Source organism: Octopus sinensis, linkage group LG4 (genome assembly GCF_006345805.1).
Source record: "Octopus sinensis linkage group LG4, ASM634580v1, whole genome shotgun sequence".
Taxonomy (NCBI): domain Eukaryota; kingdom Metazoa; phylum Mollusca; class Cephalopoda; order Octopoda; family Octopodidae; genus Octopus; species Octopus sinensis.
In genome coordinates, this window is record NC_043000.1 from 23863150 (window position 1) to 23886483 (window position 23334).

The following is a 23334-nucleotide window of genomic DNA, read 5'->3' on the forward strand; positions in this document are numbered from 1 at the left end:
CCCACTTTTTTTTTTAATTGACTTGTATTTTACTTTATTTGGTGCAGTCCCTTAAAAGAAAAACAGGTTTAGGATCTGGCCCGGATATTAAAAAGATTGGAACTTCTGCTCTACGTGGACGTTCAATCTGCCAGAAACAGTAGCTAAATATTCCTCATATCATACTTCACTATCATCATCATCATCGTTTAACGTCCATGCTAGCATGGAAAGCGGACGTTAAACGATGATGATGATGATGACGATGGTGAGGTATGATATGAGGAATATTTAGCTGCTGTTTCTGGCAGACTGAACGTCCACGTAGAGCAGAGGTTCCCAACACAAAGTAAGGATCGACTAGTCATGACTAGCTAGCGTGGTTGCGCGAGTACGCGAGTGCGCTCACCGGGACCACTTTTCTCAAGTAGGACTACCTTGTTCAATGCACCCTTCTTTTTTCAAAGATAGTTTGTTGCGAGTTGAGTAAGATTTGACTATTATTTCTAACAGATCGATTGACCATAAAGAGGCGCTTTCGTTCGTTCGTTTACCCGAGATGTTTAGCTTCAGGTCGGCCCTGATGGGGCAGACCTATGATCAAACGCATTCCAACCGTAACCGTAACCCGTCTTTATGTACACCTAGAATTACATTATCCAATGTGTTCTCATAAGACAACAGCTGATTTGAGGGAGATATTTGCTGCTGCTATTTCTAGCAGGTCGAGCAGCCATATAGGGGATCTCTCGTAAATATCCAACACGGATATGATTAGTAAAGAGGAAGGTGAGGGAGGGATGGAATTAGCCAATGAGAAACGCCGTAACAATGACGTCTTCCTAAGTGGTAATGGCGGCCTATACAGTTTGTAAGTTGTGTAATGCGACGGAGAGACGTTTATTAGCAAAATAGAATATATGAACGAATTGAATGAAATTACATCGACAACTATTGCAAAATGTCTTCCAAAAGTAATTACATTTCTTTCTCGTTCGGTTTAAATTAATTCAGTTTAAATTTTTATTCATTGTTTTCATTAACACAGTTTTCCTTTGAGCGCACACTAACCTTATAAATGGTGTTGTCTTTATGTTTTTCGTTTATATTTGTCCTTTTACATCGGTATACGAGCTCAGATTTATAAAGGGATTGCGAATGTGTAACATTCATTCCTTTCCGAAGAACACTAGATACCTAATTGAGGTGAAATGGCTACAACCGGGGATCGAAACCGCGTCGCAGCTTTGCTACACAAGAAGTTTACCTCCAACAACATTTTAACATGTTTACAAATATCACATTTTAATAAATGATCACTCAATAAAATCACGGATTTATTCAATATATATCAGACATCGAACTAACCTGAGTATATATTTATTTAAAAGAATAATAGTTCCTTTACAAGCATGCTTTCTACATTCTTGTTGTAAATATTTAACCGATACTAAAAAAAAATCTAAGAATCGCAAAACCATTCCAACATACGGTATAGAGAAATAGTCTTGCATTATTCAGAAAAAAAACATTATTTGTCACTTCTCATTTCTCTTTATTAACCCCAAACCACCGATCAATAAGGGAGATCTAAATTAAGGTTCACATGATTGTCAGATTGAAATGGATCAATTAAAAGGCATTGGTTTCTTCCTAAATATATGCGATGTTTCTCGATGAGGTTTTCCAGATAGTGTTTAATAAATGATACGTCGCATATTTTGTATGGATGAAAATAATGCCAACATTGGTCGTTGTAGTGTCCAAATATTCCAGATGGCACACCTGTAACATTGACCTCAATAGAGAAAGTTTAACCATTAACGTCTATCTATAACCTTAAGGTAGAAAGTAGTACGCTTCGTTGTCTAACTTTTGATTCATATATTGTAATCGATTGTGATTATAAATCATTACTATTTCAAAGATATGGGAAGATCCATAGCTTTATGATTTCAACATGAATGTAGGTTATTAGTAATCGCATTTTTATTAATTTCCTATTTTGATATTATAAGAGGCATTATTCTTGTAGCTGTTTTACACTTAGATCTTCGATCTCAAATCCTTTCTTTCACATTCTCTGCTTCTCTCTGCAATTCGCAAATTATTGCTCAGATGTCTTTTAAAAATCCAGTACCGACATTGAATTTAGTTACAAACAGTAAATAACCTACATCTGCTAGAAGTTGTGTATCCCCTTTAACGTGCACGCTCCCTTTCACGAATCGCAAGCCCATTCCATATTACATAACCTTTTATGGATGTGATCAATTCTCCAACCAAAATCTTTTATATCTAATTAAAGCAGATCATATAGATTTGATATTATTTCGTTCCAATATAATTCGTGAACTTGCAACAAATCTACGCATAACTTTTGGTTTATGAAATTTAGATACCTTGATCTTGGTTTCTTCTATTTGACCTGTCACCTTTCTTGTGATCAATCTTATATTCACATCATCATCAGTTATATTTACATGTTGACCATTCTTCAGTTGCTATTTTAATACAGTAGGGAAGGTGTTCAATACTTGCTTCGTTTACCAGTTATATTGTGCTCAGTAACTGGTCCATATTGTCAGGGTATATTCCAGAAACACATGCCCTCCATAGCCATGATAATCCACTGTCATTTCAGTTTTAATGATTAAAATTAGTAGGTGATAGAATTACGACATTGCCACTGATTTCGGAAGGGATATTATCTTGGTGGAATTTTTGTTTTCTAAAATATTTTCCATGATTACTTCTTCCGCTCAGCAAGTTCCCAAGGAAACTATGCCTAAGAGTTTTACTTGCTTTTCATCATCAAACAGGACTGATGTTTAGCAGAGGGGTTTGCAAGTATCTGAAAACAACTAGTAAATTTTGTTCCACAGAGAATGAAATTCCCTGTGCCTGATATTCTATGAGTTCTTATTCTGGTGAGATTTTCACTTGTTATGTTGCTTACCCAAACATCTTTCTTACAAGGTTGGCCTCAACACCACATCTGACTTTCTGCTTCCTTCCTGTCAGTATTTTTAATTGACTGCAGGAATCATGAGATCCATAGACCCTCCCCCACCCACCATCCTTATCAGTATCTCTGTTGTTCTCTCCTTGACTGCCCTCTCTCAATAAACTTGTATAACTCCAATAAGAACTGACCTGGAACCCTGATGAACCTGAACTGGACAACCCTTGCAGTTATGACAAGCTAACTGATCCACCTCATCACTGGGCCTACCTAGTGATGAGGTGGGTCAGTTAGCACTTCTGCTTCACCCTAATCCTTGACATTATTCTTTCTTTCCTTCTCCCCTGTCTCACCCATTACTCCCTCCCTCAACACCATTCCCTTTATTATTATTTTCTAGCATCCTCTCTAATAAATCTGTTTCATCCATCATGGGCTAACTTTTTTTTTTGCTTTGCAAGCTTCAAGGTGACCCTCACCACCCACCAGTGTTGGTGCCACAAAAAAAAAGCACCCAATATACTCTTAGTGGATGATAAATTGAATCAAACAGCAACAGTGCAGGACTTGAGAGGACTCTTTAATCTTGCTGAGAGCAAGACACCCTGTAGCACTGATGACAAAAGAAAAAAATGCAGCCAGTAAACTCTGTGAAGTGACTAGTGTTAGGGAAGGCATCCAGCCATAGAACCCATACCCAAACTTGAGACCGAGCAAGATGTGGTCGTCCAACCTTTTGGATCCTGTCAAATTGTCTACCCCATGCCAGTATGGAAAATGACTGTAAAATGATGATGACCCTATCAGTATCAGTTGCATAGCCATCATAAAAAGAAATAGAAAAATTGTTTACCTCATCAAGAGCCAAACCAGTTGCTGTTGAATTTCCATGTGTGTTGCACAAAAAGTGCTTCCACTTTGCCTGACAAGTGAAAACAAATTCGAGCTTTGCATAACAGCACTTAGGGAGCAGAGCTATATTCATGCCATGATGTCCTTTTTCTGGCTTATGGCATATTGTAATAAACTCTTGTTAGCCATTGCTCTGATTGAGCAGACCTATGAGCAAAGGCTTTCCATTCATGACCAGCTCATCTTGTTTTCATGAATAATGTATCTTGTTTCTTTACTGCCCACAAGACGAAACGCATAGAGGGGACAAACAAGGACATACAAACGATTAAGTTGATTATATCGACCCCAATGCATAACTGGTATTTATTTAATCGACCCCAAAAGGATGAAAAGCAAAGTTGACCTCGGTGGAATTTGAACTCAGAATGTAGCAGCAGCTGAAATACCACGAAGCATTTCGCCCAGCATGCTAACGTTTCTGCCAGCTCGCAACCTGTATTCATGAATAGTGTATCTAAGAGTATATTATCTAATGTACTCTTCACCTTCTTGCTTTGAGACTGCATGGTGTGATGGTGGTGGTGGGGAGATTTGGTTGCTATTTCTAGCAGCTTGAGTAACCACGTAGATATTCCCTTGTAGACTTGTTTTGAACCTTGTATATGCCTGAGTATTAATCTATAGTCTATTCATTACTAGAAACACTTGTTGCTGAACTATTTTTTTACAGCTGGATTCCCTTCCTATTGCTGATCACTCACCTGCAATGTAGAAGTTGCACCTGTTGACAGGTAGAAGCATGACAAAATGTTTCTAGGAAATGTCATAAGTTTAGGTAAATTTGTACACTATGAAGAGATGAAATTTCTTGATATTTTGTGTAAATCTCTATTTTATCTTTTGGTCAAGCGGTAAAATAATGCCCACAACCTCCAAGAGTGATGAGTGGCAGGTATCCTCAAACCAGAAGCTTGACCTGAATACTTTCAACAAAGTGGACTCTGCTAGGGGCAGTAAATTGACCCTTTCAGACCCGGACCCCTGTGTCTGACTTTACCTTCCACCTGGGCTCCTGAGCAAAAAAACAGTTGCATATACAGCTGAAGAGTAACTATTGCAGGCAAACTAATGGACAGAAACAACTGCATCTTCTTTATCTATGTGTGTTGTCCATTACTGCTTTACTGAGAATCCAGCAGAGATGATGTTTAACCTATTCTTAGTATAGCAGGAATACAGTGTCATAGGGTTCAGTCTACCACCCAAGTAAGTCAACCATGGTAGGATTTCAACTCAGAATGCAAAGAGTTGGAACAAATACTGCAAGGCATCCACTCAACCATTGTGCCACCTTAGATTGGTATTCTTGTGTATCAACTCTAAAAGAGTTGGCAGAATGTGAACTCAGAGCACATTGGATTTGAAACTGATGTTACTAAAATCTCATCTGATTATAAAATAGAAGTTAAAACAAACATAGTACCCAACATGCATACATACATATATATGTATGTGTGTATATATATATATATATATATAGATGAGAAAGTTGGTTTCTCAACATAAACATAACGATAACTCTTCTCAACATAAACATAACGATGTAAGAAATTTGAAAAGCTGAACGCGAAACCGGTCATTTCTTCTAAACTATGTTATTGTAAGAAAAAAATTGATAACATTCTTCAGACATATTGACTCAAATATATATTTTTTAACCTTTTAAAACAAGCCTTCTGTAGTTTTTTTCACTTTTTACTATTTTATATATATATATGTATATATATATATATATATATATATATATATATATATATATAGGTACTTGCTCTCTCTTCCTCTTGAGAAATTAACATGAAATTAATGATAATTTTTTTTTTCAGGAGGGACTATTGATGTGAAATTAGCCCGACAACGTTTAGAGTCTAAGCTCCAGAATTTAATCGAGAAGAAAGAAAGGTAAATATATTTAATTGTTTTTAAAAATATTTTATTTTGAGCTTCTTTCAGGCGATACATGTACAATGGGTTCCTTTCACTTGACACTTTACCAAGCTTTGGTCAGCTTGTGGCTAGAGTAGAAGACACTTGTCCAAGGTGTCATGCAGTGGGACTCAAGCTAAAATGACATTGTTGTAAAGTGAACTCATTTACCACACAGCCATATTTAGTATCAATATTCCCAAGACCACTTCTTGTAGAGCCATCTTGGTTGAAGAGCTGAAGGTAGATGGATTCTGCAAGGTTAGTTGGGATCCATTAGTGACTCATCATCATCATCGTTTAACGTCCGCTTTCCATGCTAACATGGGTTGGACGATTTGACTGTGGGCTGGCGAACCAGATGGCTGCACCAGGCTCCAATCTTGATCTGGCAGAGTTTCTACAGCTGGATGCCCTTCCTAATGCCAACCACTCCGAGAGTGTAGTGGGTGCTTTTTACGTGCCACTCAGGTGGTACTGGCAATGACCTCGCTCGAATCTTTTTACACATGCCACTGGCACAGGTGCCAGTAAGGCGATGTTGGTAACAATCACGCTTGAATGGCTCTCCATCTTATATCTCACACATCTGCTCTGCTCTAATATCTCAACAATTTTGTTAGACTTAGCTACCATTGAGCTGACATTAAGAGTGACAACCTAAATGAAAGGTCCATCTTCACCATCATCCTCTTTTTTTCCCAACTGTGGTAACCATGTATCTACTCTACAGCAAGACACCTGTTCTTGTCCCTCTGCCATACTTTAACCTCTCATCACCTGACATAAAGCTGTCTCTCACCAGGAAGATGGCGTCTGTGGTGGTGAGCTGGCAGAAACGTTAGCATGCCGGACAAATTGCTTAGCGGTATTTCGTCTGCCGCTACGTTCTGAGTTCAAATTCCGCCAAGGTCAACTTTGCCTTTCATCCTTTCAGGGTCGATTAAATAAGTACCAGTTACGCACTGGAGTTGATATAATCAACTTAATCCGTTTGTCTGTCCTTGTTTGTCCCCTCTGTGTTTAGCCCCTTGTGGGTAGTAAAGAAATAGGTACCCTTCCCAGGTACAAAACCAAACTGCATCTCATCTACTTTAATTCTATTTCCAATTAACTGAGCTATAATTCTCTCTGTAACTTTCAAGACTTGGCCTAGTAGTTTGATATCTCTGTAGTTGTTTCTATCTAAGGCATCACCTTTAACCCTTGTAGTATCTAACTATAATACTACTACATCAGTCATTGGGGATGGCGCCTTCCTGAATAACCTGATTAACTATATGGGTGACTAGGCTGTATTCTACACTGCTGGATATTTTAATCATCTCAGTAGTCATTGTTGATGGTCTGGGGCTTTCCCTGTCTTCATATCCTGGATTGCCTTATCTATCATGCTGCTATCAACCCTGATGACTGGTCCTTCAATTGGTTCGATATTTAAAAACCTCTCCTTCTTCCATGCATTTTCTACATTTAGTAACCTTTCATAGTGACACTTCCATGCCTCTTTCTTCTCTGAGTCACTGAGTGCATGCGTACCTATTTCTATTTCTTTACTACCCACAAGGGGCTAAAAACAGAGGGGACAAACGGATTAAGTCGATTACATCAACCCCAGTGCAAAACTGGTACTTAATTTATCGACCCCGAAAGGATGAAAGGCAAAGTCGACCTTGGTGGAATTTGAACTCAGAACGTAGCGGCAGACGAAATACTGCTAAGCATTTCGCCCGGCATGCTAACGTTTCTGCCAGCTCTCCGCCTTAAGTGCATGCATACCGTTATCCATTTGCACACATTTCTCATCCACCACATCTCTATTCTCTCTGATACACTGCTTTGCAATCCCGAGCGCCTCATGCTGTAGAACATTTACAAATCTCTTACGTTCTGCTGTGTAAACCTGATGCTTGAACATAAAATGAAAGCTACATATTAAATATATCTATCTTTGTTACTGTCATTGCAGCCCAGCTTCTAGTGAACCTGACTGTGTTAACACTCAGCCTGAACCACCTCAGCGGTAATTATTCTCTTTTATTTCATGTGTTCCAATAATTCAAACCAGTGGTTCTCAACCATTTTGTTACCGATGACTCCTTTGGTTCCCTTTTTTTATTTTATTTAAGTGGACCCTCATAACAATTTGATACTCTCTTTACTATTTTACTAGTTTCAGTCATTTGACTACAGCCATGCTGGAGCAACCTTTAGTCGAGCAAATCAACCCCAGGACTTATTCTTTGTAAGCCTAGTACTTATTCTATCGGTCTCTTTTCTCGAACTGCTAAGTTATGGGGACGTAAACACATCAGCATCGGTTGTCAAGCGATGTTGGGGGACAAACATACACACACATACACACACACACATATGTATACATATATACGATGGGCTTCTTTCAGTTTCTGTCTACCAAATCCACTCACAAGGCTTTGGTTGGCCCGAGGCTATAGTAGAAGACACTTGCCCAAGGTGCCATGCAGTGGGAGTGAACCCGGAACCATGTGGTTGGTAAGCAAGCTACTTACCACACAGCCACTCCTGCTCCTATATGTTTAAAAACATCCCATTATATTTTTAGAATTAAATTATTAGGAATTGTAGAAAAAGAAATTAAAATATTTTGTGTATTGTTGAAGTATAAGCAATCTACTGTACATAAATTTTAATGACAAAATCTTAAATTGAGCTCAGTTGAGAACCACTGAGTTAAAATTTAGGGAAATTTAGGATTCAGGTTGGGAGAAACACCTATTACTTATCAAACAACTTCTTCCTTCTTGGGATAAATACAGCAGTGATTTCCCATCGTTTTCATCATCATCATCATCATCATCGTTTAACGTCCGTTTTCCATGCTAGCATCGGTTGGATGGTTTGACTGGGGTCTGGGAAGCCAGGAGGCTGCACCAAGCTCCAGTCTGATCTGGCAGTGTTTCTACAGCTGGATGCCTTTCCTAACGCCAACCACTCCGTGAGTGTAGTGGGTGCTTTTTACGTACCACTGGCACAGGTGCCAGGGGAGGCTGGCAACGGCCATGATTGGTTGGTGCTTTTTACGTGCCACCGGTACAGGTGCAAGTTAGTTTAATCAACAGAAGTCTCCAGCTGGTTTCCCACTCTCCTGAGCTTATCCCCGAGGGAATAAGGTCTATTTAATTTGAAGGCAGAGAATTGGTTTGTGTTACATCAGGGCATATCTGCACTCTGGTGGTCCTGTGGAGTATATGCCTAGGGGCCTGTCCATCTCCAAATCCTCTGCACTTTAGCCATAGAAGAGAGCCATCTTCTGCTATCAGTCTCATCACTGAGGCCCTTCACAAGTCATATAACCCTGGCCTGGGAATAGTGGTATCTAAGGGGTAACTCCACAGTCCCCAAAATTCCTGAATTCCCAAGCTGGAGCCTCACCACCTCATGACTTGCCCAGGACAATTTCTTTGTTTATGTTTTTGAAATATTGTGATCTCTCCCTTTGCAGATTGCCATCACCACAACAATCACCACGGAAATCAAGTTTATCCAAAGTCAGTCGGAAACGTAAAAGAAAAGAAGATTCAGCAGGGTCAGACATTGGACAGTATCACCGTAAGTTTTGATGCTCGAATTTTACATTCACCGAATAAATGGCAGCTGTAGTAGTAGTAGTGGTGGTGGTGGTGGTGGTGGTGGTGGTAGTAGTAGTAGTAGTAGTAGTAGTGTAGTAGTAGTAGTAGTACTACTACTACTACTACTATCACCACCAGTACCACCACTGTGCATTGCATGGTTACTCAAATTGCTAGAAATAACAGTCAAATAGCTCCTTCAAATCGTACCCTGCTATCATAAAAAAGAAGGTTATGTTGGACAGTATTTTAGTCCTTGATATACAAACAGGACAGAATGGTTGCTCAGTCATAGCTGACCTTAGGTTAAACAACAATATTGTATTCCATTTTCAAGAGTTCCTTACATGAAAATTGTCCTGCTCTGATGTCACGTGATAGTTGTAAATGAGTATCATTGTTTAGCATGCACTTCATGAATTATTATTGGTTTGGCAGACATCAGCAAATAATTTGCAGATTTCTATAAACAAGAGTCCTGGCCAGGACTCTTAAGATTCATTGGTCTAATGAGTTAGCTCTGACTGAAGAGACACAAAATAAGGTCAAAATACCTTGGTGACTCAGAGTCCCCTTATGTCAATGAATCACATGCTATGAACAGATTTGTCTAAAAGGAGATGTTCTCTGATGACGAAACACAACAGCAATCAGCATATTCATATTTGAATCTACCAAAGGGTGTTTTACAATAATTAAATATGATATCAATGTAGAAAATTTTTTATTAAAAAAAATTAAAATAATAGAATTGATTTTGGCAAAATATTGATTTGTTATCCACTACTTCAACTATTCACCCCCTATGGTAGTTTAACCTAGTAGTTAGGGCTGTTTGGCTCATAATCGTAACATCATAGCTTCAGTTCCAGGACCAGGTGATGTGTTGTATCCTTGAGCAAGACTCTTCATTTCATGTTACACCAGTCTACTCAGCTAAGTGTTGGTACAGCCTTCTCTCCCTCCATTTGTCATACCCTGGATTTTCCATTAGGGAGTTAAGAAGGTCTCTGTGTTTGCTCACAACTATGTAGGCACCCTAAAACAGTGAAAGCATGGTACATGTTATCAATCCATTCTCGCTCACAAATGAGCGATGACTGTACTTTATATATGTCAAAATAAACCTGATTCTATGTTTTTATATAAACTGTGTGTGTTTTCCTATGTTAATCTTCTGTTTATTCATTTATTGCCTTCAGATACTCATGTGATGAAATTATTTGATCGGAGTGTAGACCTGGCTCAATTCAATGAAAATACACCTCTCTATCCGATTTGCCGTTCTTGGATTAAAAATCAACCTCACAACAACCTAAATAACCAAAATCGCTCTTCTAGTCCTGAGTCAGATGCACAAACTGATGAAGATGTAATTGTATATTATGTTATTAACTTGCTTTCTACTAATTTCTTTCTTATGACTGGAAAGTTGGTTGGTTACTTTTTGTGCAAGTAGACACCAGTATGAGTGGGTATTAATGCATTACTGGTACAGTAACAGGGTTATCTTTCAAGATTTTACTCTCCTACAGAATATAGTAGCTGGGCTTTTTCCTTTTAGCCAACACTGTCTACAATTCTATTGTATATAAAGTGTTTAGTGCTTACATTTGTAAATACATACATTGTTACCTAAAAGTCTATAGATATCTTCTGCAGTACAGTGTACACTAAAACAAAACAAGGCATTGGTCGGCCTGGGGCTTTAGTAGAAGACACTTGCCCATAGTTGCAAAGTGAGCTTATTAACCTCACAGGTCATGCCTATGCCTATATATATATATATATATATCATCATCATCATCGTTTAACGTCCATTTTCCATGCTGGCATGGGTTGGACGGTTTGCCTGGGGACTGGCAAGCCAGTAGGCTGCACTAGGCTCCAATCTGATCTGGTAATGTTTCTCCAGCTGGATGCCCTTCCTAATGCCAACCACTCCGAGAGTGTAGTGGGTGCTCATTACGTGTCACCGGTACGGGAGCCAGTCAGGCGGCACTGGCATCGGCCACATTTCGGATGGTGCTTTTTATGTGCCACCAGCACAGGGAGCCAGTCAGATGACACTGGCAATGACCCATGCATGAATGGTGCTTTCTGCGTGCCACCAGCACAGGAGCCAGTCAGGTGGCACTGACATCAGCCAATCATCATTTAATATTCGTTACCTATGCTGGCATGGGTTGGACAGTTTGACTAAGGCTGGCAAACTGGAAGGCTGTACCAGACTCTACTCTGATTTAGCATGGTTTCTACGATTGGATGCCCTGCTTAATGCCAACCACTCTGAGAGTGTAATGGGTGCTTTCACATGCCACTGGCACAGGTACCAGTCACCTGACTATGATTTCACTTGGCTTGATGGGTCTTCTTCTCAAGTGCATATGTATGTATGTATGCACGCATGCATAGATATATGTGTGTATGTGAATACATTTATGTAATTGTATATCTCTGGGTGTGATTTCTCACCCTCAAGCCATATTACATTATTTATACATACGGTTCTGAATGTAACCAACTTTATATATTTAAATGCTTTCTGAAATAAACATACACTTTATCTTAACACATAAAGCACGACTGGCCATGATTGTGGCTGTCAGGCACAGGTCGACAGGCCACAATCGTGGCCCAGGTAGATGCATTTAATTTATGGGCGTTTGTTGGGGTCTAATGTCACTCAAACTCTCCAATACCCCTCAGAATGCAAGAGGAATAATAGTTCAACTAATGACTTTTCAGATGATGTAAAACTTGCACCCATTATATAATAAGAAGATATTTTAACTATTTTTTTGTTTTTTATGTGTGCATGGTAGTCCCATTTTCATAAAATGTGCTCAGCAGTCCATGCTATGTCAGTGCAAATCGCAGCACTTAACTCCTTTTCTTTTGTAATTTATTAATTGATATATACTAATCAAATAAAATGAACCAATTAAATGCCTTATAGAGTATTTTAGTTGCTACTTTGATATTTTTGCAAAAATTCCATTTCTGGTAGAAGTTAAAATACTATCGAGTAAAAGAGTTCTTCAGACTGAATTCCATCTGTGTTTCAGTTACAAAATTTGCTTAGTATGGGAAGATGTAGAGCATCTGAATGCACACACGTGTCCTCCTTGTGCAATCAAAATCTGTACAGCAATTTATATAAATCCTGTGGTTTTCGTTTGAATTCTTGCTGAAGTAAACCTGGGTCAACTTTTGCTAAGTACAAGAGAGTCTATAAACACTGTAATGTTTTGTAATATATCTTTAGGTATCTCTTCGATTGAAACATTTCTTTTAATTTTTCCTTTTCTTTTCAGACTGTAAATAAAGATGGCAATATATACCACTTACCATCTCCAATAAAAAGAGAAGATCAATATGTTGATTTACGGATTCCTTCTCCCATTCCTCAAGCTTCAGGTAGACTAGATATTTATGCTGTAAGTTTAATTTCAATGATTTCACAATCTTTCTATTTACAGTACTTATTATTATTATTATTTACACCTGTTCTTGTTTGGATGGTAATATAAAGAGGGGCCTCACAAAGACAAAGTGACTGGGTTCCTCTCGAGTGTTGGGCCTGAAGGAGGCAAAGTGGATGAGTCCCTTTTGAGTGTTGGGCCTCACGGAGACAAGGTGGCTGAGTTCCTTTCAAATATTGGGCCTCATGGAGGCAAAGTGGCTGAGTTCCTCTCAAGAGTTGGGCCTGGCAGAGGCAAAGTGGCTGAGTTCCGCTTAAGCATTGGATCTGACCAAGGCAAAATGGCTGAGTCCCTTTCGAGTTTTGGGCCTCATGGAGGCAATGACCAAGACATTTGGCATTATGTTGTGCTTGAGAAGAAGACCATCAAGCTGAGCAAAATCACAGTCGTGGCAGACACTGGTGTCACACAAATTGGCACCCATGCCAGTGACATGTAAATGCACCCGAGCATCACGTAAATGGCACCTGTGCCAATGGCATGTAAAAGTACCCATTAAACTCTTGGAGTGGTTGGTGTTAGGAGGGGCATCCTGCCATAGAAACCATGCTAAATCAGGCTGGAATCTAGTGCAGCCTTCCAGACCATACAAGTGCAGTTGTCTCTATTGCACACAACATCTGATGCTTCTTATGTCCAACTTTTTTCTCAGGGCTCTTACATTCTGTCATGTTTGCACACTGACATTACACATCCAGCAGATCATACTAGCCTCATTTCTTTCAAGCCTACGCATATCTTCAGTAGTCACTGCCATCTAGCATGGCAGCTTGCACACATGCATCATACAATCTACCTTTCACTCTGAGCGAGAGGCCCTGTCACCAGTAGAGGTAGAAGCTTTCTGAACTTTGCCCAGGCTATTCTTATTCTAGTGGCAACACTCTCTGAGCATCCCCACCCCCCACTACAGACTTGGTCACCTAAGTAGCAGAAGCTATCAACCACCTCTAGTTTCTTCCCCTGGCATGTGATGGAATCAGTTTTCTGAGCATCTGCAGTGTTTATTGCCCCTGTGCATCTGCCGCACACAAAAGCTATCTTCCCAGTTAACCTTCCTTTGATGTTGCTGCACCTCTTATGCGTCCATAGCTTACACTGGGTACATCTTATGGAGTTTCTTCCTACTTACTAGGGCTTTGGTTTTTGCAACATTGACTCTAAGGCCCTTCAATTCTAAACCTTGTTTCCACACATGAAATTTCTTCTTAAGTTCTGGTAGTGCTTCTGCTATGAGAGCAAGGTCATCAGCATAGAGGAGCCCCCAGGGGCAGCCTGTCTTGAATTCCTCTGTTATTGCCTGGAGGACTATGATGAATAAGAGGGTGTTGAGGGCTGATCCTTGGTGAACCACTACTTCTACCTGGAATTCTTCGCTATACTCATTGCTGACCCGTACCTTACTAACGACATCCTTGTACAGCTCTTATTAACCACTTGTTAATCCCCAGTTTCTGCATTGCCCACCAGATAAGGGTTTAAGGGATCCTGTCAAAGGCTTTCTCCAAGTCAACAAAAGCCAAGTATAGGAGTTTATCTTTGGCTAGGTATTTCTCCTGCAGTTGCCATACCAAGAATATAGCATCAGTGGTGCTTCTACCTGGCACAAAACAGAACTTTATCTCATCTAAGCAGACTCCCTCCCTAATTAGTTGGGCTATGGCCCTCTCCATCGCGCTCAGATAGAGCTTTTTACGTACCACTGGCATGGGAGCCATTTGGAGCACAGATGATCCTAAAGTTTAAAAGATCCGAGATGAAAAAACTAAGATCCAAATAGGGAATGTTGTTCCTTAGATGTTAAATTCTGTAACCATTGGTTTATATTTAAAGCTGTTTCATTTGTAGGATCCTGACAAAGCTCCATCTCAAGACGATCTTTTATTAAATCACATGACTCGTTGGAAGCGTATTCGACACAAGTAAGTTCAGACTTATCATGAATATTGAAATGATATGGTGTTGAGTTCTATATGAGACTGATTCACTTTAAATTTATATTGGTTTGGGGTTCAATTCCTCTGCACAGCATCTCGAACAAGTGTTTTCTATGATAGCCTCAGGTTGATCAAAGCCTTGTAGGTGAAGCCAGAAGCTGTAGAAACCCATTGTTTCTGTTCTTGAGTGGTGAGATCTAATCTACTGCCCAATTTAAAACCCCTGCCTGGCCTTTGGGTGCCTTTAGCTGAACAACCATTCAAGCAGTCATTGATTTCTGGTGTTACTCCATCATTATTTACATTTAAGCTGAAAAGAGCAATGTCCAGCGCCTATGTGCTTTGTATGTGCCTTTATCTATTTATATATTGTTTTCAAATTTTGGCATAAGGCCAGCAATTTCAGAGGAGGGAGTAAGTCGATTACATTGGCCCTAGCACTCAACTGGTACTTATTTTATTGAACCCAAAGGATAAAAGCCAAAGCTGACTACTGCAGAATTTGAACTCAGAATGTAAAGACGGGCAAAATGCCACAAAGCATTTTGCCTGGTATGCTAACAATTCTGCCAGCTTGCCACTTTTATCTGTTTACATATTGCCCAACCATTAGGGTTACAATGTTAATAAGAGTAACCAGTTTGTGGAAAGTGTTAAAGAAAGCTTGTAACTCTAACATTGCAGTCAGAAATACAGCATTTGGAAAAAGGTGAAAGCTAGGCCTTTATTGCAACAAAGTAAAGTGAGAACACAGCCGTAGCCTATACCAGTGTCGCATAACCAGCCCATTTAAAAGTACCCTTGAATCATCGGGCGATAAGTTGTGCTTGAGAAGACCTATTGAGTCAAGTAAAATCAAAATCAAAATAAGATCGAAATCAAAATGGAAATTATAGTTGTGGCTGATGCCAGTGTTGCCTGACTGGCACCCGTGCTGGTGGCATATAAAAAGCACCATCCAAATGTGGTCAGTGCCAGTCCCCCCTCTCGGACTGGCTCCTGTGCTGGTGGCACGTAAAAAGCATCATCTGAATGTTGTCAATGCCAGTGGCACGTAAAAAGCGCCCACTACACTCTCAGAGTGATTGGCATTAGGAAGGGCATCTAGCTGTAGAAACCTTTGCAGATCAGATTGGGGCCTGGCACAGCCTACTGGGTTGCCAGTCCCCAGTCAAACTGTCCAACCTATACCAGCATGGAAAACGGATGTTAAACAATGATGATGATTTTGTAGAAAATTTATAACATAAAGACTGCGGCCATGCTGAAGCACCGCCTTTAGTTGAGCAAATTGACCTCAGGACTTATTCTTTGTAAGCCCAGTACTTATTCTATCGGTCTCTTTTGCCGAACCGCTAAGTGACGGGGACATAACCACACCAACATCGGTTGTCAAGCAATGATGGGGGACAAACACAGACACACATGCATATGTGTATATATATATACATATATATGACGGGCTTCTTTCAGGTTCCGTCTACCAAATCCACTCAACGAGGCTTTGGTTGGCCCGAAGCTACAGTAGAAAACACTTGCCCAAGGTGCCACACAGTGGGACTGAACCCAGAACCATGTGGTTGGTAAGCAAGCTACATACCACACAGCCACAACTGCGCCTGTTAGTGCACTGTGTGTGTGAGAGAGAAGAGAGAGGAAGTGGGGATCATGAAGAATCACAAGTGATAAAACATTGTAATCAGTCCAGTCTGTGGCAACATGAAAAAAGGACGTATGCTGGTGATGATGATATTTATCAACCTTGTTGTACCTTTAATTCAAAAGCTACAATCTTGTCACTATGCTGCACAGATTCTACCTGAGAATTATATTAAAGGTACATGTGTTTGGAATACTCAGCTGCTTACGTATTAATTCAGGAGCTGATTATTCAGTTGAAGTACTGAAAAAGGATTTCAGGAAGCTGAACCTATCAGGTGAGATGACAAAGGACCGAGATACCTGGCACCTGGCCATACACAAGAAGACCTGTATCCTGCAGCAAAACTATTAAGACTGATCCTTCTGGTTGTGTAAAGCACTCCTGGTGGTGCCATGTAAAAGTGCCCCTATGGCACCATGTAAAAGCGCCCTAGTGGCAACACATAAATGCGCCAGTGTGATGCCATGTAAAAGCATCCAGCACACTCTGTAAAGTGGTTGGCATTAGGAAGGGCATCCAGCTGTAGAAACCCAGCCAAAACAGACTGGTGTCTGGTGCTGCCCCATGACTTGCCAGCTGTGGTCACACTGTCCAACTCATGCCAGCATGGACAATGGACATTAAATGATGATGCTGAAACAGCTGAATCCTCCTCATCATACAACTGAGATCCACCTCCGTGTTAATATTGTATGTGTCTTTTTTTTTTTTCATTAGTTTATTTATGATTATTTAATGAACTTCTGCTAATTGTTTTTATTATTTTGTGGCCATCAAGTAATTGTTCTGCTTCAATTTCTACACAGATGGAAAGAATCATCCCGCCGAAACGAAATGCAATATGCTCGGAGTTTGAATATGTTGAAAGATATGTTTGATAGACATCTTTGTAAGGAGTCATGATATCAAAATGGAAAATAATTCTTATTTAGAATTATATCTGTAAAAAAAAAATTAAAATTTTATATTTTTTTCTTTTCTTTATCAGAAACAGAATCAATGAATTTCATTGCATAATTTAAATGAATATTAACAGAGGCATCATTTGAAATTTATTGTCTAAAGTGGGTAGAACTCATCAGGTAACCTTTTTTGATGAGTGACCAAGGAAATTGTGATCAAACAAGTAAAAAGCAGATAAACTTGTTGGGACAAAACCTTCTCCAAATATACTTGGCTTCAACTTCTATAAAACAAGAGTTTATGTTTGTCCTTTATATTTTTTTATAATCTGCTGTTATAAAACAGAAATTGTTCTTTAAACTCCTCTTGTAAAATGTCAAAACATTTTATGACTGAAGAAAAAAGGTATTCATATTTCAGTGTTCTCTTATCAATCATTTGATAATAAGATGACTATGAAGATGACGAATTCAGTCAAATCTGGAGCAGAAGACTTCACAAGAATCGATTCATTATGTCGCTGTTCAGGGTTTGATTTTATGCAGTCAACTTTGTCTTTAATACATCAAAAAAAGAGATAATACTACTTGTATACTGGGGTTGATTTAAAGGTGTCCCACTTCTGCTAAAACTGGCCTTGTGCTTAGTAAGAAAAAAATTAAAATCTGATTATGGAAGCGAATTTAATGTGCCACAAAATATGTTTTAATGACTCGAGTGATTATCAGCTTGTCTGTAAATGACAATTTATCATGGTCTAATGATTTGAAGAAGACAAGTTGTTAGATTTTTGCTATATCTTTAAAATGCATGCTTTCTATCTAAATATTGTCAACAATAAAAAAAAACGAAAACAAAGATCTATGGTTAAGTTGATTACTTATTTGGAAGCAATCAGTAACGGGTAGAAACAAAGCTTCTGGTAAGCTGAATCTGTGCCCAGGTCTTGATACCCAATTCTAGCTGTTTTTCTTTTGCTGTTACGAAAGAAAAGGTAACATTTAAAATACATTTCTGACCAATCTGAAACAATGGAGATGATCATTCATTGACTGGTATTCTCTGATTGCAAAGAGTAAAGCAATGAGTTCTGTTTGTCAGTGAGATTAATAAAAAAAAAATATTGATTATCTTACAATGTTGTAACTTAAATAGTTACATGTGAACAAGATCACTCATGCAGCACTATTAGTTTGGATATGGATGAATAGAGATAGACTTCCAGATTGTCTCTAGTATTTTATTTTGTTTCAATATCTCAGTCAATCTATTATTTTTATCTTTATCATCAATATGTACCAATATTACATATATTCGTAACTTTACTTATTTCCATTATGTTAATGCTGTGTCCATTGCCCATTTTTTAAAGTTTCTCATATAAATCTTTATATGATTCAGTTATTTTTTGTGTGTGTATACGTGTGTCTACACAAACACAGTAAATTCAAACACAAAAGAGATACCCAAAGAATAGGATATCTGGCTCACTAGAAAGCCACTAATTGTTGTAATTCCAAAAGTGATTGAAAAATAAAAACTTTTACCTTAATCCTAGACCCTGCAAGAAAATCGGCAATTTATTCATTTACTGCCAGTTGAGTTCCACATTTGCGCGGTGGATTCAAAAAATTAGAACCTATAGACACGTGGCAGGTTATTTATCGCTCCGTGTGTATGTGTTCAGTCCTGGCAACCTACTGAAGAAGCAGCACCAGATATAAACTGAAATTATTATATTTCAATCTGTATTTAAGTCTGCAGAAACCTTGTAGGGTCTAGGATTAAGGTAAAAGTTTTTATTTTTCAATCACTTTCGGAATTACAATTAGTGGCTTGGAGTTTAACTGCTCTTTCTAGTGAGTCAGATATCCTATTCATTGGGTATCTCTTGTGTTTGAATGTACACTGTATTTTTCTATGAATAATATATAGTCTATTGACTAATTTTTTCTTTCTCGCTACACCACTGGTAACTAAGAATTTTTTCGATAAATATTCTTGCTGCCCTAAGATTTTAATTAATGACAAACACAGTAAACGATAAGAAAACCTGAGTTTCTCTACCTTGGCACATTGTATAACTGATATAATGTTAAATATGGCAGGGAACATTTGTTTATGTTGCACAAGATACACAAGGACAGCTGTTAAATGCTGTTTCTGACATCATAAAAACTACTTTGATATTCTTAACATTGGGACTGCCATGTCTTTGGAGCCACATTCCTGGAAATAACACCTATGAATTCCACAGCTCCAGGCACCAAGCTTTAATCAAAGATAGGTCTTGTAAAGCAGAAAAAAAAAAGAAAAGCAGTGTTGAAAGCTAGAAGTGAAGAAGACATTACAAGCAACAGTTGTCAGCTGTCTCAAGCAACCGTCTTTGATATTAGCTTACTTATATATTGTGTAGACATGTCAAAACTACATTTTATGTTGTATTAAAAACTGCACACAAAAACTAAATCAAACTCGCATCTCTATCAATAGATTTTCATTCTTCTTAATCCCAAAACTGATCATTCTGCTGCCAAAAAATGACCAGCATTTCTTTACACTTCTTTAAATATTCCTTAAAAGCTTGCATATCTACTTTGTCCACTTGATCATATATTTATTTATTTATTTTTATTCAGTTGAAAATTAATTTTGTAGAAAATTTCCAAATTTTTCTTCTCACCAAACTGATTTTCCCCCCTTTTTTTCCCCTCTCCCTCACTCACTCACTCTGGTTCCTTTCTCTCTTCCACTTTGTTTTTTTTTTTCTTCCCTTCTCTTATTGTCATTCTTCCTCTACTCCCTCTCTCTCTCTCTCTCTCACACACACACACACACACGCACACACATTCACTCATTCACTCACACACTGTTAACAAAACAGAACTTGAATTTCATTGTTGAAATTAATGTGATATTAACTTTTACAACCAATATAATATGGTTGAATATTTTTGATGATTGTAAAAATGTCACTTCATTAAAAAGAATTAAATTTTACTTGTGTTGTTTTTTATTTATTTCTCTCTTTCCCAAATACACACTTTATTAAAGCTAAACTAATAAAGAATTGTTCCAACAGAATGTTTTGAAATGCATCACAACCCACTTTCCATTCCTAAATTAACAGATTTTTCCTCACCATCCACATACATCATCATTATTGTTTAACGTCCGCTTTCCATGCTAGCATGGGTTGGATGATTTGACTGAGGACTGGTGAACCAGATGGGTGCACCAGGGTCCAATCTGATCTGGCAGAGTTTCTACAGCTGGATGCCCTTCCTAATGCCAACCACTCCGAGAGTGTAGTGGGTGCTTCTACATGCCACTGGCACGAGGTGGTACTGGCAATGGCCACACTCAAATGGTGTTTTTATGTGCCACCTGCACAGGAGCCAGTCCAGCAGCACTGGCAATGACCTCGCTCAAATGTTTTTTCACATGCCAGTAAGGCGACACTGGTAATGGTGCTTTTTATGTGTCACACTCAAATGGTGCTTTTTACGTGCCACCGGTATGGAAGCCAGTTTGCTGCTCTGGCAACGATCATGCTTGGATGGTGCTCTTAGCACTCCACTAGCACGGATGCCAGTCATCGAATTTGATTTCGATTTTGTATGTATTCTTAACATTATCAAAATTGCATTAAAACAAGAACCCATTTTGCTTTCTCTTTACAGAAGCTCTAATACGTGGTGTGTGTGGCTTAGTGGTTAGGGGATTCGGCTCATGATTGTAAGGTCATGAGTTCAATAACCAGTGGAGCAGTGTGTCTTTGAACAAGACACTTTGTTTCATGTTGCTTCAGTCCATTCAGCTGGCAAAAATGAGTTGTATCTATATTTCAAAGGACCAGCCTTGTGCTGAATCTTCTTGAGAACTACATTAATGGTATGTGTGTTTGTTGAGTGCTCAGCCACTTGCATATTTATTTCATGAGCAGGTTGTTCTGTTTATCGGATCAACTGGAATCTTTGTCATAACCGACAGTCAGTTGCTCTTGTATACCCTGGAGCATCAGGCTGAGATCTCCATCCACTCATGAGCCTGCTCTCAGGCCCTTATTTGCTAGATCTTCCTTCACAGTCTTTAACTAGGTCTTCACTGAGCTGCCTTGCCTCCTATGCACCCCCACACCTTGGTTTCTAATTACAAGAGGCTCTCACTTGTCTTTTCACAGACATGTATAATACATAACCTAACATCTTCCCCTGCCTCACTGTTAGGGATATTCTGTAGCTAACACAACCCAGAATTTTCCATGATTTCTCCATTCGTGATGTGGTCATCATCAATGTCTTAATATCCATTTTTTCATGTTTGCATGCATCAGATACAATTTGTTGAGGTAAATTTCCTACAGCTGAATGCTGCCCTCACTAAGGATCATCCTCAGCCCCCTTTTGTTCATCATAGTCCTCCAGGCAATAACAGAGGAATTTAAGACAGGCTGCCCCTAGGAGCTCCTCAATGCTGATGACCTTGTTCTTATAGCTGAATCACTAGAGAAGTTTCAGGTATGGAAGCAAGGTCTAGAATTGAAGGGCCTTAGAGTTAACCTAACAAAGACCAAAGTCTTGGTAAGTAGGAAGGCAGATCAATTACAAATCCCTCCAGGTAGATGGCCCTACTCAGAAAAGGAGTAGGTAGAAATTCCATAAGATGTACCCAGTGTAAGCTATGGACATATAAGAAATGCAGCAATATCAAGAAGGTTAACAGGGAAAAATAGCTTTTGTGTGTGGAAGATGCATGGGTACAATAAACACTGAAAATGCACAGAAAATAAACTCCATCAACTTCCAGGAGAATAAGCTAGAAGTAGTAGATAACTTCTGTTATCTAGGTGACCAAGTTAGTAGCAGAGGTGGATGCTCTGAGAGTGTAGCTGTAAGAGTAAGAATAGGCTGAGCAAAGTTCAAAGAACTGCTACCTCTTCTTGCAACAAAGGGCTTCCCCAACAGAGTGAAAGGCTGATTGTATGATGCCTGTGTGCAAACAGCTATGCTACACGGCAGTGAAACATGGGATGTGACAGCTGAGGGCATGCATTGGCTTGAAAGAAATGAAACCAGTATACTTCACTGGATGTGCAATGTCAGTATGCATGTTCAACAGAGTGTAAGTATCTTGAGAGAAAAGTTGGGCATAAGAGGCATCAGATGTGGTGTAAAAGAGAGATGACTGCATTGGTATGGTCATGTGATGTGTATGGATGACGACAGCTGTGTAAAGAATTGCTGATCTCTAATTGTGGAGGGAACTTGTGGTGGAAGTAGACATGGGATGAGGTAGTGAAGCATAATCTTCAAACTTTGGGCCTCACAGAGGCAATGACTAGTGACCAGGATCTTTGGTGATATGCTGTGCATTAAGAAGACCCATCAAGCCAAGTGAAATCATATTTATGGCTGATACTGATGGCATGTAACTGGCAGCCATGCTGGTGGCACATAAAAAGCACCTTTCAAGCATTGGGCCACATGGAGGCAAAGTGGCATGTGAAAACTTTCTTTTGAGTGTTGAGCCTCACAGAGGCAATGACAAATGATCAAGACCTTTGGTATTACATTGTACTTGAGAAGAAGACCCATCAAGCCAAGTAAAATCGCAGTCATGGCAGATACTGGTGCCACACAAATGGCACCAGTGACTTGTAAAAGTATCCACTACATGTGGTTGGCGTTAGGAAGAGCATCCAGCTGTAGAAACCATGCTAAATCAGACTGGAGTCCAGTGCAGCCTTCCAGCTTGTCAGCATGGACAATGGATGTTAAATAATGATGATGATGATGATTGTGTGTGCGTGTGTATATATATATATCAAATGAAATAAAAAACAGAACACAAAGGATGTCGCGGTACACGTGTTTCAAGCTTTATAAAACAACTTATTCTTACATCAATGTATAATTGACATAAGAGATGGCTTAAAGCTCTCTTCAGCCGC

At 39.1% G+C, this 23334-nt stretch overlaps 1 protein-coding gene across 1 annotated transcript; it reads left to right on the plus strand.

The window, feature by feature from the left end:
* The first annotated feature begins 795 nt into the window (after nucleotides 1–795).
* On the plus strand, nucleotides 796–18239 carry LOC115210696 (protein lin-37 homolog). Its single transcript, XM_029779380.2, has 8 exons — nucleotides 796–953; nucleotides 5683–5758; nucleotides 7752–7805; nucleotides 9267–9373; nucleotides 10596–10765; nucleotides 12711–12833; nucleotides 14727–14800; nucleotides 17285–18239. The coding sequence occupies exons 1-8, from the start codon at nucleotides 941–943 to the stop codon at nucleotides 17379–17381; spliced, it is 714 nt and encodes a 237-aa protein (XP_029635240.1). The 5' UTR covers nucleotides 796–940; the 3' UTR covers nucleotides 17382–18239.
* Nucleotides 18240–23334: the final 5095 nt, after the last annotated feature.

Excerpts from the sequence above, each read along its gene's own strand:
- LOC115210696 (XM_029779380.2), top strand. Across the intron at positions 9,374-10,595 it reads AGACATTGGACAGTATCACC|ATACTCATGTGATGAAATTA; the intron begins GTAAGTTTTGAT and ends TATTGCCTTCAG. Across the intron at positions 12,834-14,726 it reads GTAGACTAGATATTTATGCT|GATCCTGACAAAGCTCCATC; the intron begins GTAAGTTTAATT and ends TTTCATTTGTAG.